The sequence below is a fragment of the Chiloscyllium plagiosum genome, unplaced genomic scaffold (genome assembly GCF_037043375.1).
Source record: "Chiloscyllium plagiosum isolate Xiang-an unplaced genomic scaffold, Cpla_swu_hap1 HiC_scaffold_2, whole genome shotgun sequence".
Taxonomy (NCBI): Eukaryota; Metazoa; Chordata; class Chondrichthyes; order Orectolobiformes; family Hemiscylliidae; genus Chiloscyllium; species Chiloscyllium plagiosum.
In genome coordinates, this window is record NW_028270140.1 from 101,253,107 (window position 1) to 101,275,053 (window position 21,947).

The window sequence follows — 21,947 nt, forward strand, 5'->3', positions numbered from 1 at the left end:
GTCCCCTTATACTGTCTGTTGATTGATCCATTTCCAACTGTTTTCCATATCATTTTTTTTCCCCTTTTTATACAGGACTGAATATACTGAGATACCTCTGGGCTTGTTGTTCCTACATTTCACTCTAAAGGGAACATGTTGGGCCTGTACTCTCCCCAGTACCTTTTTGAATGACTGTTCTGCTGTAGAGTTACCATCAAATTGCTATTCCTAGCTTAACTTGTACAAATCCTACCTTATTTTAATGAAATCTGCCTTTCCCAATCCAAAACCCTTTTAGCAGATCAACATTTTTCTTCTCAAAACAAACTAGAAAGATGTGGTTTTGTGGTCAGTATAACTAAAATGTTCCTCTACTGTTACCCTAAACACTTACCTGGCTTCATTCCCCAAATTTAAGTCCAGCACAGCACTGTCCCTTGTAAGATCATCGGCATGTTGAAATAAAAAGCTCTCCTCAAATATTTTCAGGAAATCTTCCCCCTCTAAACCTTTGATACTATAATTATCCCAATGAATAAAGGGAATTATTGAAATTCCCTTGTATATTTACCCTATTATTACTTTACATGGCCTCAGTGATTTGACTACATATTTACTCCTCAACTGCCTGCTGACTGGTGCCTATAATACTCTCCTAATAGTGTGACTGCCCCTCTTTTATTCCTAAGCTCCACCCACAAAACCTCATTTGATGACCCTTCCAAGATAGTTCTTCCTTACTATAGTAACTGGCTGCTTAGTTAGCAGTGTGACACCACTTCATCTTTTACACCTTCTCCTGTCTTGCTTGAAGATCGTATGTACTGGAAGGTTGAGTTTGCCAGTCCTGCCCTTTGCTCAACCACATCTCTGTGGTGACAGCAACATGTCAATCTATGCCTTTGACTCATCTCTCTCTGACCTATAACACTCCTAGCATTAATGTAAAGGCCCTTCAGCCTTGCCTTACTCATTTGAGACACAGCATCACTGAACTCCTTCTGCCTAGTTTCCTTTTCTAATGTATGCTGTGTCATAATTAAACTAATGCACTGTGCCCTGCCCATGCTAAATTAACTAATGAATCACCTATTAGTATTGTTCCTGTTTTCTTCTTTCTTCCCTTCTGTACAGTCAGGTTAATTATCTCTGGAATCAATCTAGTGAACCTCAGTTTTTTTGAACTGCTTCCACCTATATCTCTACTCAAGTAAGAGGACCAAAATGATCCTCAATACTCCAGGTATAGTCTCATTAATGCCTTGTACTGTTGCAGAAATACTTCCCTAAATTATTATCTACTCTTTAGCAATAAATGCCAAAATCCCATGGCTTTCCTTATTACCTGTAGTAGCAGCCTGCTATTTTCCTGCAATTCATGCACCAGATCCTTTTGCACCAAAATACGCTGACGTTTGTCTCCACTCAGATAGTACCTTGCCTTTCTATTCTTCTAACTAGAATAAATAACCTCACACTGATCCACATTAAACTACATTTGCTAAATTTTGGCCCATTCACCTAACCTATACATGTCCATTTGTAAATTTCTTCTTTCTTCAACACAACTTACTTTTCCACCTAATTTGCAATCATCTGCAAACTTGGCTAAAGTGCTTACTATCGCTGACTCTAAGTCATTATTACAGGTTGTAAATAGTTGGGGCCCGCGGACTGAATCCTGCAGCAGACCTCTAGTTATATTTTGCCAGCCAGGAAAAGATCCATTTATTCTGTCTGTCTGGTCTCCGTTGATTAGCCAACCCCTTATTCAAGCCAATAAAACATCGCTAAACCCATGTAATGACACTTTGTGTATTAAGCTTTCATGTGGTACCTTATCAAATGCCTTCTAGAAGTCCAGATACAGTATACTAAAGGATCCCCATCATCCATTTTACTTGTTAGATCTTTAAAGAACTCTAGCAAATCAAACAATTTATCTTTCATAAAATCATGCTGATTCTGATGGATTGTGTTTCACTTTCCAACTGTCCTGTTATTACATCCTTAATAATCAATTGTAATAGTTTCCCAATGACAGTAGATTAGTTTACCTACCTACAGTGTGAAAACAGGCCATTTTAGCCCAACAGGTCCACACCAACCCTCCGAAAAGTAACCCACCCAGACCCAATTCCCTCTGACTAATGCACCACACACACACACACACACACACACACACACACACACACACACACACACACACACACACACACACACACACACACACACACACACACACACACACACACACACACACACACACACACACCTCGCTACCTGGAACACCAATTTACAGATTGACCAAGGAGCTACACCAAAGACTAAAACACTTAGTAGAAGACTTATGCCAGTCCATCCACTCCACTCGAGAATTCCTGAAGACCAGGATGAAAAAATGGTCTCCTTTGATGTAACAGCCCTGTTTCCAACAATCAACATTAATCTGGCCAAGGAAACATAGACTACACTATTAGAAGACCTAAAGACACATACACCAAACACCACTAACTTCCTCAGCAAGGACAGTATCATCAAGCTAGTGGACCTATGCCGTAGCACACACTTCACCTTCAACAACAAAACCTACAGACAAACCAACAGAACACCCATGGGATCTCCGATATGAAGGTTCTTGGCAGAGGCAGTAATGCAGAGACTTGAAAAAACAGCTCTGCCAACCATCCAACCCAAACCTTGGGTCCGCTATGTGGATGACACATTTGTCATCACTAAACAAAACAAATCAGAGGAAACCTTCAAGACCATCAATAATACCCTTATTGGCATAAAATTCACTAAAGAGGAGGAAAACAACAACAAACTGCCATTCCTAGATGTCACAGTACAGCAAACAGCCTATGGGGAACTTCAAACCAGCATCTACAGGAAAACAACACATATGGACCAAATATTGAACTACAGAAGCAATCATCTCAACATCTACAAATGAAGCTGCATAAGAATATTATTTCAATGAGCCAACACACACTGCACCACAGAGGAACTACAAAGAGCAGAGGAAAATCACCTATACATTGTATTCAAAAAGAATGGTTACCCAATGAGCACAGGCCACAGATTTCTCAGCAACAAATCCAAACAAGCAGACAAAACGCGTCCAGAAACCCTAGCCACTCTCCCCTACATCAAAACCTCAGAAATGACTGCCAGACTACTCAGACCCCTTAGTATCATGATAGCCCACAAACCCACCAACACACTAAAACAGCACCTAATGAACTTGAAAGACCATTTACAGATAAGCAAAAGTAATGTTATTTACAAAATAGCGTACAAAGGCTGTAACAAACACTACATTGGACAAACAGGCAGAAAACTAGCCACCAGGATACCTGAACATCAGCTAGCCACAAAATGACATGACCCTCTCTCACTAGTATCCTTACATACAGAGGAGGAAGGACACCACTTCAACTGGGACAACACATCCATTCTAGGACAAGCCAAACAGAGACATGAACGAGAATTCCTAGAAACATGGCATTCCAAGCAGAACTCTATCAACAAACACATCGAATTAGACCCCATCTACTACCCCTTGAGAAAAAGAACAGGAAATGACATCACCTTGGGAAATGATGTCACCACAGGAAATGACATTACCAACCCAAACGTATAAATAGAAAGCAGGAATTATTGACAGTGCTTTGCCTGGAGCCTCACTGAAGATGTTACCTAGTAGGGTGATAAAACATCTGGAAATGAACCTTCCAGCTTAGCAAGCAAACCTATATCCAGAAACTCAACCTGAGCTACAAATCTTCTCAAAATGCACAAATGCACCTAACACGCTGAGCTATTTAGCATGGCTAATCCACCTGACCTGCACATCTTTAGATTGTGGGAGGAATCCCACACAGACACAGGGAGAAAGTACAAACTCCATGCAGATAGTTACCCAAGGCTGGAATCAAACCCGGGTCCCTGGCGCTGTGAGGCTGCAGTGCTAACCATTGAGCCACCATGCCGTCTATACTTTCCTATTTTCTGTCTCCCTCCCTTTTAGAATAACAGCATTATGTTAGCATTTTTCCAATCCACTAGTACTTTTCCTGCATTGAGAGAAGCTTGGAATTTTATAACCAATGAATTCGCTACACCTGCTGCCAATTCCTTTCAGACCTAGGATGAATGCAATCAGGCTCTTGGGACTTGTCTACCTTCAATCCTAATAGTTTGCTCAGTACTTTTTCCCTAGTGATGATGATTGTTCTAAGTTCCTCCATTTCTATAACCTCTATCTCACCTCTTACTATTGGGATGGTACTATTGTCCTCCACTGTGGAAGTTGAAGCAAATATTGATTTAGTGCCTCTGCCATTTGTGTGTTCCCCACTATTAACTACCCAGTGTTAGTCCTCCAAATGACCAACATTCGCTTTAGCTACTCTCTTCCTTTCTTTATATTTATCAAAGCTTTTGTTATCTCTTTTATATTTTGTGCTAGTTTTCTTTCATAAGTTACCTTCACTCTTTTTATTTCTTTTTTGTTGTTGGTCTTTAAACTTCTCCCAATGTTCTAGCCTGCCACTGGCCTTTGCAATACGGTATGCCTTAGTTTTTTTTGTCTTCGTGTTATCTTTAATGTTGTTCCTTAGCCGTGGATGAGTTTATCCCCCTCTTACAATCTTTCTTCCTATTTACAACGTATTTTACTTTGGAACAATTGAATATCTCCTTAAATATCTGCCACTGCTTGTCAACTGTCCTGTATTTTAGTAACTGACCTTCCTGCCCAATCTATGAGGGACAAATCTGTCCTCGTGCCTATATAATTACCTTTGATTAACTCAAGAACACGACTGAGAGACTTCAATTTCTTGCCATCAAATTGAATTTAAAATTCTAGATGGGTATGATCATTCTTCCCTAGAGAATCATTTACTATGAGATCATTAATTAACTCTACATCATTACTTAACACCAAATCCAGAAGAAGCCTACTCCCTGGTTGGTTTGCCAAAGTATCATTTCAAGAAACATTCGCTACAACATTGAATGAACTGTCCCTCAAGGCTACCCTTGCCAATTTGATTAATTTAATCTATATGCGTATTAAAATCACCCATGACTATTGCTGTAACTTTCTTACAAGCTGACAGTATTTCTTGGTTTATACTGTGCCCCACGGTGAGATTACTGGTTGGGAACCTGTAGATTACTCTCACCAGGGACTAATTCCCATTGCTATTTCTTATTTCTACCCAGACTGATTCTAAGTCTTGACCTCCAGTGCTGGTATAATTCCTCATGACAGCACTGATATCTTCCTTTACTAATAAAGTCGCACCACTCTTTTCTTCCCTCCCTGATCTTCTGAAAAACTGTGTATTCTTGCATATTCAATTCCCAGCCCAGTCTCCCTGCAACCACATTTCAGTAACCTCCACCAAATCATACTCATTTGTCTGTACTTATGCTGTTAACTCATTAATTTTATTCTGAATGCTTCAAGCTCACATACTCGCATGTTCACATGCTCCATCCCTACCTTTCATTGTGTGGTAACAATAAGCCTCATCACTAAGCTGCACTTCTATATTCGCTCTTAACTTTAACTTTCTAATCTTCCATGTAACTGAAACCTCCTCTTCATTCTTTAGTTTAATAGAGGGCAGCATAGTACTCCAAAGGGACAATAGTCAGATAGGTGGAAAATGATGTTCTTTAGGGAAAAGTATGAGGTGATACATTATGATAGGAAGACCATAGACAGACAGGTACTTCAGGCAGAGAAAAAGATCCTTGATCAGTAGGGGAAATCAAATGAGGAAAGTGGAAATGAGAAATATCAGATCCGATATGTATTTATCGAATGGCAGAGTAGTCTCAATGGGCCGAATGGCCAACCTCCTGTTCTTATTTCTTATGGTCTTAGAAGTGATAAAAACAGGGCTTATAATCTTTTGGGAGTGCATGACCAGTTAGTGTACATGATCTACGCACCTGAGCTTACATGTACATAGATCATTGAAGATAGTACAACAAGTGGAGAGAACTGTTGCAGACTGCTGTTTGCTTAGCTTTAGTAATGGAGGTATGGAGTACAAAGCAAAGAGGATGTGCTGAACCAGCACATGTGTTCGACTTCAGCTGAGGTATTGTGTATGGTTTTGCTTGTCATGCTCTAGGAAGCATGCAAATACATTGGAAGGAGAGCAGAAGCAATTTACAAGAATTGCTCCAGGGATGAAAACCTTCAGTTTTGAATATAGATTAGAGAGGTTAGGACTGTTCTCCTTGGAAAGAAGAAGGCTAAGAGAAGATCTGTTGAAGCTTTTAAAATCTGAAGAGGTCTGAATAATGTACATAATGAGTAACTCATAAAAATATGAGTTCAAGCTCATAAAAATATCAAAAAATTGAGGGAACAGATATAAAGTGATTTGTAAATGTGGCAAATTTAATAAGAGAAAATAAAATTGTCATTTGAGTGGATTGGATTTGGAATGCACTAGATTGAAACGTGATGGAGGCAAGCTTAATTGAGACATTCAAGAAGTCATTAGCTGATTATTGTTATGACACAGGGATAGTCTGTCAAACCAAATCAAACTCACTATTATTAGATTTCCAGCACAGTGAAATTAGAACATTCAATGACCCTCCATATGCCCAATTGTTCTTAACCAGACTTTACTGATAACAGTCTTGGATGTCAAATTTATAAATTGAACAAAAATTAACAATTTGTTATTTATAATGTAACTTTCACACAATACAGATAAACAATTAATATCTATGATCTAAAGCCCAATCTTCTTTAATCATATTCCCACTCTCACACAGACTGGCAGACATAATTGAGAGATTTTTTTAAATAAAAGAATTGTAATTTGCTAGTTCAATAAATTATTTCAATTGGTAGTTACCAATCTTTCATGAAATCTTTGGACAGTGGGCTATTCACAGGCAAGGATAACAGTATATTTGTTTAAATTCTGAAATCACTGGTCAGTGCAAACAGTTTCAAGAGACTTCTTGAAATATTTACTTATTTCTTACAGACTGAAGTTTGTAGATCAATCAAGAATTGATAACTAGAGAGAAACTAGAGAGAGAGAGAGCAAAACCTGGCAGCACTTCATATTGTCTCCTGCCAATTCAGTCAGAACCAGTTTTCTTTTGATCAACCAGTTCAACATCCAACTAGTTGTCAGCCTTGAGCAGAGCAGCATCTTGGTGCTAGCTCATATATAGTATCGTAAGATCAGTAATTAGTTGCATTATCTTTCCAGGCCAGTTCCCAACAGAAAGTAAAAACACAAAATGGTGGAAAGGATCAGATGGTATAGCAGCATATATGGAGATAAATCAGAAATAAAGTTTTGTGTTCAGTGACCCTTCCTCAGAATTCTTATGTTCTCTTCACAAAAAAGACCCCAAGCTTCCATTTGCCTGGCACTTCAACACACCACAGCGTTCCCTGCCAACACCTCTGTCTCAGGCTTGTTGCACTGCTCAAGGAAGCTGGAATCTTGAAGTAGAAACAGAAAATATTGGAGGAACTCGGCATGGAGCCGCATCTATCAAGAGTGAAACAGGGTTAGCATTTAAATTCTATCTTGACACATTGCCTTCTTCTTCCTGTTTTAGCTGAGATTTCTCGCGTCAGCAGTAGTTTGGTTTTGTTTCTTGTTTCAAAATTGATTTCCGAGTGATGGGCCATCAAGAGGCAAGGTTTTGAGATTTCTAGATGAAGTAAGAGGAGTCAAGAATTTCCACCCAGTTGCTCGGATTATGGCATGTTGAGTTTGCCTGATGTGTGCAGAAACCACATTTCGATGCGTAAAGGGAGTTTCCGCAATATTTTTCGCAATGTTACGGTGGTGAAGCGTCAGCAATTCCGAGGAAATTCCGTGAATAGGTGACAACGCCAGCGGCATATACAGAATCAAAATAGGATGACGATATTTTGAATCACACGGCTCGGGATATTTGCAAAGTTAGACTGGGCACGTCTGCGGCTCCATACCCAAGCGATGCGTTTAGAGTTCGGAAATTACAGAGAGCGCGGTGGTGAGATAAAAGACGCAAAACAAAATGCGGACTGTACATTTTTTAAACAACTTGGAATTTCAGTGGGGATACGTTTGGGAAATTGGCAGAGGAAACATTTAATTTAGAATTGCAACCGTTTCTTCACAGTTGACAATATAAATTTAATTAGCACCACCTTCCTTCCGGATCCAAATCACACGTTAAATATGCCAGATCAGATTTTGCGCCAGTGCTTTTTTGTGGTTAATTTTATATAAACTGTTTCATTAAAATGCTCATCTGCGCTTAAAGTCTTTGGGATTTGGAGATTGTCTGCAGCTACAGGAGACTGTTGTAATCAGCAAGTTAACGTGGACTCTGCTTCTCTGTCTACAGATGCCATAGTCAGGAATCCCTGCAGTGTAGTGCAAGCCATTCAGCCCATCCCGCTCCTCCGAAGAGCATCTCATCCAACCCTAAAACCCCGCATTTCCAATGGCAAGTCCTGCAATTCCCTGAACACTACGGGCAATACAGCATAGCCAGTCCATGTTTGTGACTGTGGGAGGAAACCTGAGCTCTAGGAGGAAACCCACACGGACACGGGGAGAATGTGCAAACTCCACACGAACTCACCCAAGAACTGGAATCGAACCCGGGTCCCCGGTGCTTTGAGGCAGCAATGCTAAGCACTGAACCACCGTGCTACCCTTCTCCAATAATTTCTATTTTTGTTAAAAATGCAACGTGGTTGACTCTTAAATGTCCTCTGGACAATACATACTGCTCCAGCCAGTGATGCCCATAATCTCATGAATTAATGAAAGACAATGTGGGTGGCACAGTGGTTAGCACTGCTGCCTCACAGCACCAGAGACGCGGGTTCAATTCCCGCCTCAGGTGACTGTCGAGTTTGCACGTTCTCCCCGTGTCTGCGTGGGTCCCCTCTGGGAGTTCCGGTTTCCTCCCACAGTCACAAAGATGTGCAGGTTAGATGAATTGGTTAGGCTAAATTGCCCGTAGTGTTAGGTAAGGGGTAAATGTAGGGGTATGGGTGGGTTGCGCTTCGGCGGGTCGGTGTGGACTTGTTGGGCCGAATGTCCTGTTTCCACACTGTAATCTAATCTAAACAACTGATTAGCTATCGTTCTTAACTAACCAATGACAGCGTCTGCAGGAATACTATATTTTTCAGCCCTGGCAACTGACAACTTGCAAATATATCTCTTAAGATATACCTTATTACACCATAAAAACAGAAATTGCTAGAGAAATTCAGCAGGTGTGGCAACATCTATGAAGGGTTAATGTTTCCATCCAGTCTGGAATTCTCTGTAGATGCTGCCAGACCTCCTGAGTTTTGTCAGCACTTTCTGTCCTGTTCTGTTTTATTTCACACAGATTTCTGTGTCAACTCCCTCCAGCTGATCGCAGGGCAATCCATAGTCATTTATTTTCAGCCTTTATTGTTTAACTCTTTCCCTTCGGCACCATTGCACCCCTGTACAAGCCGTCACATCACCTTAGTAGTAATCCTGACAAATGAAAATGATTTATGAACTGTACGTTTCACTGTAGGTGCAAAACAAAAATCTTTTTCGTCTAAATTAAGATGCTATCAAGGTATACAAAATGCAGGAAATACTGAGCAAAGAATACAGCGTCTGCGTAAAGACAGACTTGATGTTTCAGCTAATATACAACAAAGAACTGCGAATTCTGGAGATCTGAAGCAAACAAACATACATTGCTGGAGAAACTCAGCAGCAGATCTATGGAGAGAATTCAGAGTTAACGTTTCAAGTCAAGTGACCGCCATTGAATCTACATTTTATATTCTTTTGATCTGAACGTTAGACGTTCAATCTATTTTCTCTCTCCATAGATCTGCTGAGTTTATCCAGCAATTTCTGTTTTTGTTTGTTAAAGATTTTAAGTAAATAGTGATATAAAATCAGTAAATTGCTGGCAGTATTTGAGCAGCTAGACAGTGTGCACAGCTCTTTCCACAACTTGTCCTATCTAATCGTCCAGCTGACGGCTCTTTGTGACGTTTACCATTATTTTCATATTCTTTGCGTCATCTGATTGACATCCCTTGGTTGCTGGGTCGACGCAGTTCGGCCTATGACGTAAACTCACCAATCAGCGTCGCCTGAGTTGATGGGGGCGGAGAAGACATGCAGCCGTGTCGACGGCGTGACGTCAACACATTAGTGCCCGCCTCCAGCTCGCCACCGGATTCCACCAATTGAAATATCACTAGTTCTCCTATTGGCCCGCATCAAGACGATAGACTGTTGAAGTGACCAATCATAGATTGAATCTCTTTGGAGGCGGTGTTTGCTCTTGGACCCGGACGGGCCAATCACAGATTACGGAAGGTGGCGAGCTGGGCGGGATGTGGCTGTCCAAAGAAGTTGGGTGGCAGGCGTCTGCCCCCGACTTATCTCCTCGGTCGCTCTGTTGGTTCGTCGCCTCGGAGGCTGGGGAGGTACGGGAGGGGGGGACTCGGACGATGAGAGGGGCATCAAACTGATGTCGGAGGGGCCAATCCAAGATGGCGGCGGCAGCGCTCACCGAAGATCAGCGTTACGGTCTGTCGTGTGGGAAAGCGAACCCCGGCAAAATCACCGTCTTTCACGTTAAGTTGACAGAGACAGCCTTCCGAGCGCTGGAAGCCTTTCAGTTTTCAAAGGTGGGGGTGGGAGAAGATTTATTTTTCTATAAGTGTTATTTCAACTTTTCGCGAATGCGAGCAGCCGTAGTGACTGACAGTTCAGATGGCGATAGTAACAACCTGGAATATGGACTTGTTGTAAAACAAAATGCACATCCCAGCCGTTCACTGTTTAATGAGTCCAATTCAAAATTTTTTCAATCAAGATTATTTCTTCCACTTCTCTTCCCTCCCCCTCCCCACGTCTGTAAAACCCCAAGTGCTTCTTCCCACTACCTTGAGTTTTCTTTCACCTTTAAGGCAATGTGCAAAAAAGAAAGTGACGATTTTGCTGACCGAATTTATTATTAATATAGCTTTTGGTGAATGCTCCCAATCCACAACCAACATAACTTGACCAGCTCGATTTTCCTTTGACTAAAGCATATCTTTGTCGCTGTCACCCGTTGCTTTTATTTTTTTCATTAAATGCCGAGTTAACTTTAATGTCCAATATTACATGCCATTATGACCTCGAATGTCTGCCAAAGATATATAGTTCGTTGAAGTTCGGTGATGTTCGTTTGACATTGAAATATTTTCGACTTGTAATCAAAATAATAAACTTTGTTGGAATAGTTTAACGTGGATGTAGCAGATTTTCTAATAGCATAAGCGAGTGGAGACACAGAGTACGTGATGTGTGTCGGGAAGCGATTAGACAAGGCTGATCAAGTTCTGCAGTAACCATTTCACTCGAGACACTTCGTATTTGCAAACCAGCTAGTTCCCTGTACATCTATTATGCAGACATTATAAAGATTTTAAATCGCGCTGACTAAGGAGTGTCAAATTAACCTGTTTGGGATTTTTAAAGTTCAACTTTTTGACTTTAAATATTCAGTAATAGGAATATCTGGCTACAGGTTTTAATCTGAGATGTACTTACTGGACAGTATTGTAGAACGGGGTCTCGACACCAGTAGCAAGCCCAGCAGTGTATTTAATTTAAACGAAAACGCAGATTCCGCTAAAAATAATGGATCACTGTTTCGACAGTTCCATTGATATTAAATATTTTCCAAACTTAATTATATATTAGCAAGTAAACTGGGAAGAAATATGGCTTTTCATTTTCTTGGCTTTGGACTTTTAATTTTTGAGGGGGGTAGGGCGGACGTATTGCAGTCGTATTGATTTACGTAAATTGCATTGACACGGAGAGCAAACGTGGCTTGGTCGAAGTGTATAAATCGTGTTATAGAAGTAACAACTTTAATCTTTAATAGTTTATGACCATTAGGCGGTTCGTTATTTTTGATCTTTAAATGAATGTTTTCTGTCGAGTATAATTTCATGAATAATTCACGAAGAAAACGTTTATCATTGCATTGATTGCTGAACCTGCCCAGGCGCCCGGCAGACCTAGAATTAACAATTAACAGTCAATCCATTTCAAACAGTTTTCATCGAGCCATGTCTTTAACTCATAGAATAGCTTGCTTTTGATTTCTGCACAGACATCCTCGGTGTATAATCAAAATAGCGTTCAGATTTGTTGCTTCAATCATTTATTTTTAAGTGAAGTTGAACGTTATTTGAGAAATTTTGCCCGAAGGAAAAACTTGCAGATTATCATTTTGTAATAGACTGACAATATACATGTAACTTTTTAAAAAAATTAGTTCACTTTTTTTGTACTGATTTCAGCAATATTTTTGATCGTTTTTTGGTTTGGCTGTGTGGGGAACTAAGTTGGACTGCTGCTTTTTGCTGTGTCAGCAAACATGATCGACTATTGTGGGGTTAAAAGTATTCCTAGCAGGCATTCATTAGTCTGCAGGTCAATTCTGTTGACAGCTTTTGTAATTTGCAGACTTATTTATAAGAAGCTGCACTGTAAGCCTGAATCTTAAATCCTGATTGTAAAAAGAAAGCTAGATGTGCTACGAAACTTGCTGTTGTATTTAACAATCTGTGCCATAAAATGTGTTTTCAGTTTACTGATTTGTGACTTGAACTTTTCTCTTGTTATAATCATATAGCACAGAGAATGTGTCGAGGTGGGTTGTTCTTTCGAGTGTCGGTGTGGATTTGTTGGGCTGAAGGGCCTGTTTCCACACTGTAGGGAATTTAATCTAAAACTGACCCTTCAGTTCAATTAGTCCACACTCAAACTAAACTAGTCCCCCCACCTTTGTTTGACACATTTCCCTCCAAATCTTTGTGTTCATGCATTTATCCAAATGTCTTTAGTGTTGTGACTATACCTGCATCTACCACAACTTCTGGCAGTTAATTCCACACACTACTGACTCATTTTTTAAAAAAAAAAGACCCTCCAGTTCTCTTTAAGGCGAAAGGAGAAAGTCTTAAAAATATGCCCCCTGGTTTTGAACACCCTAGGGAAAAGACCTTTGCAGTTTAATTTATTTATGTTCTTCTTAATTTTAGAAACCTCTAAGGTCACCCCTCAACTTCCTACGCTGCAGTGTAAAAAGTCTGAGCCTATTTTTATAACTGAAACCCTTGATTTCCAGCAATATTCTGGTAAATCTTTTCTGAACCCACTCTAGCTTCATAATATTATCCCTATAACAGAGCAGCCAGAAAAGACCTCTGTCCTGTACAACCTCAACATGTTATCCCAACTCCTATACTGAAAGTTCTGGGCAATGAAAGCTAAATGCCACCTGACCAGCTGTGATACAGATTTTAAATAATTACATGCCTGAACCCCTAGGTCTGCAACATCATCCAGGGCCCTACATTAAGTCCTTACTAAAATGCATCTGCCATCTCTCAGCCCATTGACCCAATTGATCAAGATCTCTTTGTAATCTTAGATAACACTTTTCACTATCCACTATGCCATTAATGTTGGTCTTATCTGCTAAGTTTCTAAGCATGCCTCCTATGTTCTCATCTAAATCACTTATGTAATTCACAGACAAAAGTGGACCCAGTACTGGTGGAACAGCACTGGTCATAGACCTGCAGTGTCAAAAACAACCCTCCACCACCTCCTACTGTAAAGTCATTTTTGTGCCTATTGGCAAGCTGACCCTAGATCCCATGTGATCTAACTTTACTAATTAGTCTGTGGAACCTTATCAAAGGAATTATTATCTATTTTAATTCCATTCCTTCATTGATCTTTCACCATTGAAAGTATGGGTAGAATTTGAATATTCACCCATAACTTTGTGCCAGCTGCTATCACCTGTGCTTTGAATGGAGAAATGGTCTGAGTTGTATTCTTCAGTGCTTTATTTGAGAGCTCATTGAACATGAACTTTTAAAATGAGAATTGTTCTTGCATTGAGTAGCAGTCCTCAGACAAATTAATATGTTTTATTAATTGTTTCTGTTCCAGTTCTCTTTAAAATTTCTCCTCTTTAGCCCTAATTTTCAATTGTTTTTACAGCATAAAGTAAGATAAGTGAGCTAATGCATTCACCCGAGGTGTATATTTCATCTTGGAAGATCACTGAAGTGGTAGTCATTCAAGATTCCCATTTCTTGATATCCTGGTTAGGATAGTGTTGCGGTTTTCTTTGACATCCTTTAGTCAATGGCCTAATATCCACCAATAAAGGTTCTCTTTTCAATAGTAGTTTGAGCAAGATCCTGAAGTAAACCATTAATCAATATTATTGTGCCTTCAGAAGAGACAGTTGCTGCAGGAAGAAAATAGTATCCTTCTCTCCTTTGCTTGAATTGCTTTTTTTTATATTGCAAAACTTTGTTCCATATGCCCTTGTGTGGGTAGCCAATAAACATGTCAAAAGTTGTGGCCAAGCCTGCTTTATTCCTGATGAAGGGCTTTTGCCCGAAACGTCGATTTTGCTGCTCGTCGGATGCTGCCTGAATTGCTGTGCTCTTCCAGCACCACTGATCCAGAAGATAATTGTATCACTAGCAATTATACAGCAATTAAGCTCAATGGAGATCAGTCTCTGTATTTTATCCCCCCCATCCCAGGTTAAATGCCTCTAATGTGCAGGGATATTGAAATCAATTGCAGCATCTCCATACAGGTCTGTTTAAGATAATCCAATTCAACACTGCCCAGCCATTGAAGTTGGTGTCACATGCCTCTGTCCTTGCTTCACTCCCTCTTCTTTTTGCCAAAATATTCATCTATGAACTGAGAGCTCCGGATTTGAAATCAGTGCTAGCTGGTTTCCGTTCACATTAGGCAGTTGCAGGCACAAAAGTTAAAAATTTCCTTCTTTAAATGTCCTGGTGTCTCTACTTCTCCAGTCCTAGATGTGGAATGCTTTGGGATGTTTTATGTTCTGGGCATGACTTAAATGAAAGATTTTCTTTATCTAATTTTAAATCAGATATTGCTTTTGTCTGTCAGTCTGTTAGAAATTTTAATCATACGGTTAGGTATTCTACTTATGAACATTGTTAATTCTGAAGCTAATGGGCACCAATAGGAACTTCAATCTAGCTTTGAAAACTGTTTCCTATCTTGTGAATGGAGAGAGAGCTTTTACTGATAGGTTGGCTGAATTAGTACTTAACTTGGATAAGTTGTTTGGTTTTTAAAAAAAGTTATTCTGTCGCAAGAAATGAATTTAAGGGAAAGTAGTGTGACTTCACCTAATCTCTTGAGGAGGTAACCAGCAGTGTCCATGAGAGTAATGCATATGATGTGGTCTACATGAACTTTAGCAAGGCGTTTGATAAAGTCCCCAATGACAGACTGATCAAGAAGGTTAAGAGCCCATGAGATCCAATGTGAAGTGCCATGTTGGATCTAAAACTGCATTCTGCTTCCTGCCTCTCGGCCAATAGAAGAAATCTGCAGATCTTGCTGTTAGGACTCTTGCCATGTATCTTTGTGGTGATTTGGACTTGGATGTAAGATGTGCATTCAAGAAGTTCATGGAAGACACAAATTGGTGGTATGGAACTGATTACCCTACATTTTCATTTTGTATCCAGCAATGTTTCACTCTTCACTTATCAATAATCTACTTGTTTTTAATATTCAGGCTTTCACTGCCTTTTAAGTGTTCCAGAGATTGACTTTATCTGTTAAATGGATAACTCTCTTTTTGAACAGTGATACTTAGTTAAAAATTTCTCATGAGGAAACATCCTTTCCATATGTACCCTGACAACTTCAGTCTGGCAGATACAAGACTAGCTGGTCTAGCCTTTTCTCATAAGATAGCCTTCAAGTTCCTGTTATTAGTGTAGTAAGCTGACACTGAACTGCTTGTAATGTAATTACATCCATCCTTAACTAAGAATACCAATACTATGTATAATACTCATCTGTGCCCTGTGTAACTAAAGCATAACCTCCCTATGTTCCTTTCTAAATTCCCTTGCAGTAAACAATAAATTTATATTAACTTTCCTAATTACTTGGCATTTCTGCATACTATCCTTTATAATTCATGCACTGCAGCAAAACCATTCTAGCCAACGTGTTTAGAGATGTTATTACACACCTCTGGAGCAGTTGGCACTTGAATCAGGCCCCTTGGCTCAACATTGCAGTTGTGCCCCAGGATATGCACTTAGTTCTTCAATCTCTCACTGTTCACATACACTTATTCAAAATGAGGGAGACAAGCAACAGGTGATGAATAAGCCAGTTAGTTTGACATCTAATTGGAAAAAATAGTTGAGAATCAATTATGAAGGGTATCATAAAAACACTTAGAAACACCTAATCAAGCAGAGGCAGCATAGTTTTATGATGGGAAATCATGTCTAACCAAGTTATTAAAGTTCTTTTAAGTAACAAGCAGCATATATATAAAGGGGAATCAATTGATGCAGTATAAGTGACTTGTTAAAAGCCATTTGTCAAGGTGCAGCACTAAGAGTAGTTAAGATAAGTTACCATGCTGTTGTGGCAATATATTAGCACAGAGAGGAGTAGCCAACTAATAGAACACACAGTTGGGATAAAGGTGGCATTTTCATCTTGGGAACTTGTAACTAGTGGAGTACCGCAGGGATCAGGGCCACACTTATTTTAAATATGTATTAATGACTTGGATGAGGAAAATGAGTTTATTATTGTCAACTTTACAAATGACACACAACTAAGTTGGAAGGCAAATAGTGAAGATGACACAGGAATCTATAGATGGATTAAGTGAGTGTACAAAAATGTGGTAGAGAAATATGATGTGGGGAAATGTTTGGCAGTGTTGGCAGGAAAAGGAGACAAGCTGACTATTTAAATGGAGAAAGACTGAGAAAGCTGCATGGATTTGGTGCCCCTAGTCCATGAATCTCAAAACAAAACTAGCATTGCGTAATAGAGAAAACAAATAAAAGGTTAGCCTTTATTCTCAGGGAATGGAGTATAAAAGTAGGGAAGTCTTGTTAAAAGCATAGAAGGCTTTAATCAAACTACAGGTGGTCGACTGTGAATGATATTGGTTCCCTTTTCTAATGAAACATACTGGCATTGATGGCAATCCAGAGAAGGTTTACTAGATTGATTCTGGGTTTGGAGGTCCAATACTAACTTTGAGGTTAATTAAGTTCAATTTACCATCATTGGAGTTTAGAAGAATGAGAGAAGATCTTATTGAACAAATAATATTCTTGGAGTACATGACATGATAACAATACAGATTGTTTTCCCTTGTGTGCAAGTCTGGGGCAAGAGGGTATAATCTGAATTAAGGGTCACTGACCCCGAAGGAGGAATGTTTGATGGTAATCGAACAGTGGAATCCTTTACCATAGAGGCTGTCATGGTTGGGTCATGAAGTGTATTCAAGTCTGAGTAAGGCAAATTTTTAATCTGTGAGGAAATCCAGGTTTATGGGGAGAAGGTAAGAAAATGGAGTTGAGGAATTAGATTAGCCATGATCGAACTGAATGAGGTTGGAGCAGACTTGTTGGCTGAATTGCTGACTTTTGCTCCTACATCTCATGGTCTTATGCTTTTTTTTAAAATTCCCTTTTAAATGGACAACTTCATATTCAACTAGCACAACACCTTTATCAGAGTCCACTTGCTAAATTTGCACTCTTCCCTTCAGTATAAATCTTTTTTCCCTTTGCAATGGTTTTCCTGTAAATTGTGCTTAGAGTGCATGGCAATGGTGATACTATTTTGTAATGATTAATGCCAGTGGATCAGTAATCCAGAACTGAAAGTGAAATTTGACTTCAATAATGATCCAGAATAAAAGGCTAGTTAAATAGTGGCCAGGTAGCCGCTACTGACTTGTCATATACAGTATAACAAGCATCTGATCTACTAATGCCCTTTACGGAAGGTAACTGACATCTGAATTTGAAAAGCAGAATGAAGTTTTATAGGTCCATGACAATAATCAGAGTTCAAAATAAACTCTGCAGTAATTACGATTATTCCTGCAGAAAGGATTATTGCCAAGTTAAAGCTTGTTTTTAAAACAGTTTTTAGAATGAAGAAATAAGTTGAAGTTAATCTTAGACAATCTGGATGAGGGAAATTATTCTTCTAATTATACTTTCAAATTAAAAATATGGTTATTAAATGTACAATGTAAACTAACTAGCTGCCTGCAATTCTTTATGTAGTTAACAGATACAATTTTTGCAGAGCTACTATCAAACTGTCCTCTCCAATTTTAGAAAGCCACTGTTTACTGTTACTTGCTGCTGTAGGTGTATGCAATTATTTAGACTTCTGGATAAAAAATGTTTCGACTTTACTAAACAATTCATTGTTAATGTTAGATCGCCTAAGTTTATAGGGTGCATTTTCTATACCTACTACAATTAAAAGACTAATGTTTGTTCTTTAACTTTCCAGAAAAGGCCCTTCCAAAAATATTTTTTTCCCTTTTGCCTCCTTGTGCATCACATCTCATGAATACTGTATGTGAAGCAAAAATGCAAATCTGTAGGTTGAAATTTCCAATTTTTCTCAAATTGGAGAAACTTGTCAACATTTGACCAATTCCTAATAAATTTACATGAAGCTAAACTTTATTCTGCTAATGTTCTAAAAGAATGCAATTGAACTTTTCTAAGTTTTAATCCACAGCTACCACTTTCGGTGTAGCCCTTTAAAAATTAAAAATACATTTTCAGATTGAGAAGTAGCATTATTTAATAAGTCTCTGAATAAATTGAGGGGGAGGGTCACTCATTCACAAAATCATTGGCACTGATGAAAAACAGTTCCGTTTTGCTTTTGTAATGACACAGCCTGGATCTGGAGCTGAACTCAACCTGAAACTGGAAAAGAGAAGTGGGACAGGAGAGGGCTTTAACTGCATGGGAGAGGAGGTGGGGGGGTGGGGTAGGGAGATGGGAGGTATAAACTTACAAAGCAAGATAAGACAATATAACAAGGTAGCTATTTGAAGAATAATACCCAGAGTGGAACCAGGACATATAAACGTAGAATGCAGCAGTAAATAGAGTTTGGATATGGTAAGGAAAAGAGAAGGCAGAAAGGCAAAATTAATATCTCTTTGCTTGAATGCATGTATAATTTGGAAAATAATGAATAAACTGGACATACTATATGTGTTCATGCAAAGAGCTATTAATTTTGTCATAATGGCTATATGGTTCCAGGGAGATAGAAGATGAGATGTAAATACTTAGAGAGGCAGGAAGTGGGATGGCACTATTGGTATGGAATGGAGAAAGTATAATAACAGTGAGTGATCCTGGATGCGAAGATGTTGAAAAAATATGTGGGTGTAATCAGGACAGATTCCTAGTACAGTATGCTCTAGATGTATCCAGGGATCAGGCTATTTTGGATTGTGATATATTAAACCTGCCCCATTACCCATGTCAGAGTAAAATGATAGTTAAAAATCACACAACACCATGTTATAGTCCAACAGGTTTAATTGGAAGCACCAGCTTTCGGAGCACTGCTCCTTCAGGTGGTTGTGGAGTACACGATTGTAAGACACAGAATTTATAGCAAAAGTTTAGTGTGTTGTAACTGAAATTATACATTGGAAAAATACCTTGATTGTTTAAGTCTCTTATCTGTTAGAAGGACCATGTTAGTTTCACTTTCCTTTGTAAATTGCAAAATTTGTTTTTGAAAGTTACATTCTCAAGTATCTGAGTAATGCAAGACGGAGAACGGGAAAACTTTCTGGCTGTAACAGTTGCACCTTTTTTATTTTTTTTGAAGTATTTTAGGTGTTCAAGGTGATTCTAGGAGCAGCAATTACTGTTTTATATGGTTGTTGCATTGTTGTGGAACTTTGGAGAAAAAAGTCAAAACTACTGCAGTTTTGAAAGGGAGAGGAACAGACAAAGGAAGCACATAGTGAGATCAGAGAGAGAGAGAGAGAGAGAGAGAAACAGCAATGAACCTGCACAGCTACTACCTTTTTGCTATTTGAATTCATGTATCGCTGGACATCAGAGTGCGTTTGGGAAATTAACAAACAGTGAAATTCACAACTAATCTTGGAGGAACCTGTTTGGGAGAGGTCACAGCACAAAAACAGATAAGTGAATATTTAAGCGTGGCCTTACAGTAAGTCTGCAGTAGTGAGTATAAGGGTTCTTTCTTGATTATATGTTTTATTGAGATGTCTCTTGTTTAAACTTAAAATATAAGTCATAACTATTTAACCTGGAGCAGTGTTTTGTAGAGGAATAAGACGGTGCTATTTTCTGGGTCTGTAGATTGTGAAGGAGCAAAAATGGCCTTTAGTAGAGTGATATGCTCTTCTTGTCGGATGTGGGAGTTCAGGGAGAGTTTTCAGGTTTCTGAGGATTTTATCTGCAATAAATGCCGTTGGTTGAGAATCCTATCAGATCAAATGGATTGGTTAGAGAGACAATTACAGGAATTCGAGGAAATCACCTCCAGCACCTAAAATACCTAAAAAAAAAAAAAAAAAAAAAAAAGGAGCAGCTGTTACAGCCAGAAATTTCTCCTGTCCTCCATCTTGGATTATCCAGACACTTGAGAATGTAACTTTTTAAAAATGTCATCCTAACGGATGAGACTTCTCAAACAATCAAGGTATTTTTTCAATATATAATTTCAGTTACATCACACTGTAAACTTTTACTATAAATTCTGTGTCTTACAATCCTGTACTCCACAACTGCCTGATGAAGGAACAGCACTCTGAAAGCTAGTGCTTCCAATTAAACCTGTTGGACTATAACCTGCTGTTGTGATTTTTAACTTTGTGCATCCCAGTCCAACACTGGCATCTCCAAATCATAAAGTGATCATAGGAAACAATGATCATAATATGGTAGGATTTAGTATTCAGTTTGAGAAGGAAGAACCAGGATTGGGAACAACTTTGCTCAATTTAAATAGAAATAAATACAAAGGAATGAGGAACGATTTAGAGTGAGTGGATGAGGAGTTTAGCAGCAAAGACTGTTGAGAAGCAATGGCAGATGGTAAAGAAAATAATTCAGGGCTTGAAACGAAGATATATTCCCATGAGGAAGAAGGATTCTAGGAAGGGATAAACCAACGATGGTTAAAGGAAAGTTCAGGATCGCATCAGATTATATGGTTTTTCTTTCAATGTGGCAAGCCAGAGGATTGGGAAAATCTTTTATAAAACCCAATAAAAGATGACCAGGAAAAAAATGAAGAGGAGGTGGGAGTTTTGAGTTATTCTGCAAGTAATATTAAGAAAGGCAGCAAAAACATTTTTAATATATAAAAATGGAGAGAAATGGAAGCCAACAAATTCTTGGAAGAAGTTCCATGCAGGACAGATAAAGGAGAAGCCAAAGGCCCTTTACAAAATAGGGCTATGAAAATAATGGCAACCAGGAAATTGCAGAGCGGTTCAATAAATACTTTGTATCAAATATTGCAGTAGAAGACACTATCAGCATTCCGAAGCTTACTAAATAATCATTTAGACAAAAGGAGGAGAGGAAATGTGTACAATAACTATCACGGGAAGATGTGCTTGGGTAACAAATGGGGTTAAAGACCAATATGTGGAATATTAAATTAAGTAGCTCTGGAGATTGTAGATACACTGGTAGTAATCTTCCAAAAATCCTAAATTCTGAAAAAGACCCAGAAGATTGGAAAGCTACCAAAGTCACATCTTTATTTAAAAGTGAATGAGAAATAATAAAACAGCTAACTATGGACCCGTTAGTTTAATGTCTCTTATTGGGAAAATAATAGCCTATTATAAATGATTTATTGACAGAGTATTTAAAAATACAGGATATGATCAAGCAGAGTCAGACTGCCTTCATGAAGGGGACATCATGCCTGACAAATTTATCAGACTCCTTTTGAGGTAACAAGCAGGACAGATCATGGGGAAGCAGTGGATATAAT

The 21,947-nt window shown here is 38.9% G+C and overlaps 1 protein-coding gene and 1 long non-coding RNA gene across 3 annotated transcripts in view; one reads left to right on the plus strand and one right to left on the minus strand.

The window, feature by feature from the left end:
* LOC122559732 (uncharacterized) overlaps window positions 1–11,704 on the minus strand; it is a 217,816-nt gene extending 206,112 nt beyond the window's left edge. Inside the window, exon 1 of the long non-coding RNA XR_006314526.2 lies at window positions 11,598–11,704. This is a non-coding gene — a long non-coding RNA (uncharacterized LOC122559732). The remainder of the gene's footprint in view (window positions 1–11,597) is intronic.
* Window positions 10,420–21,947, plus strand: part of ell2 (elongation factor for RNA polymerase II 2) — a 112,290-nt gene continuing 100,762 nt past the window's right edge. The window contains exon 1 of one of the 2 annotated variants that reach the window (XM_043709652.2): window positions 10,420–10,687. In XM_043709652.2, coding sequence (XP_043565587.1) covers window positions 10,550–10,687 — 138 coding nt within the window. In that variant the 5' untranslated portion in view covers window positions 10,420–10,549. The remainder of the gene's footprint in view (window positions 10,688–21,947) is intronic. The other variant, XM_087999052.1, reaches the window with a different exon arrangement.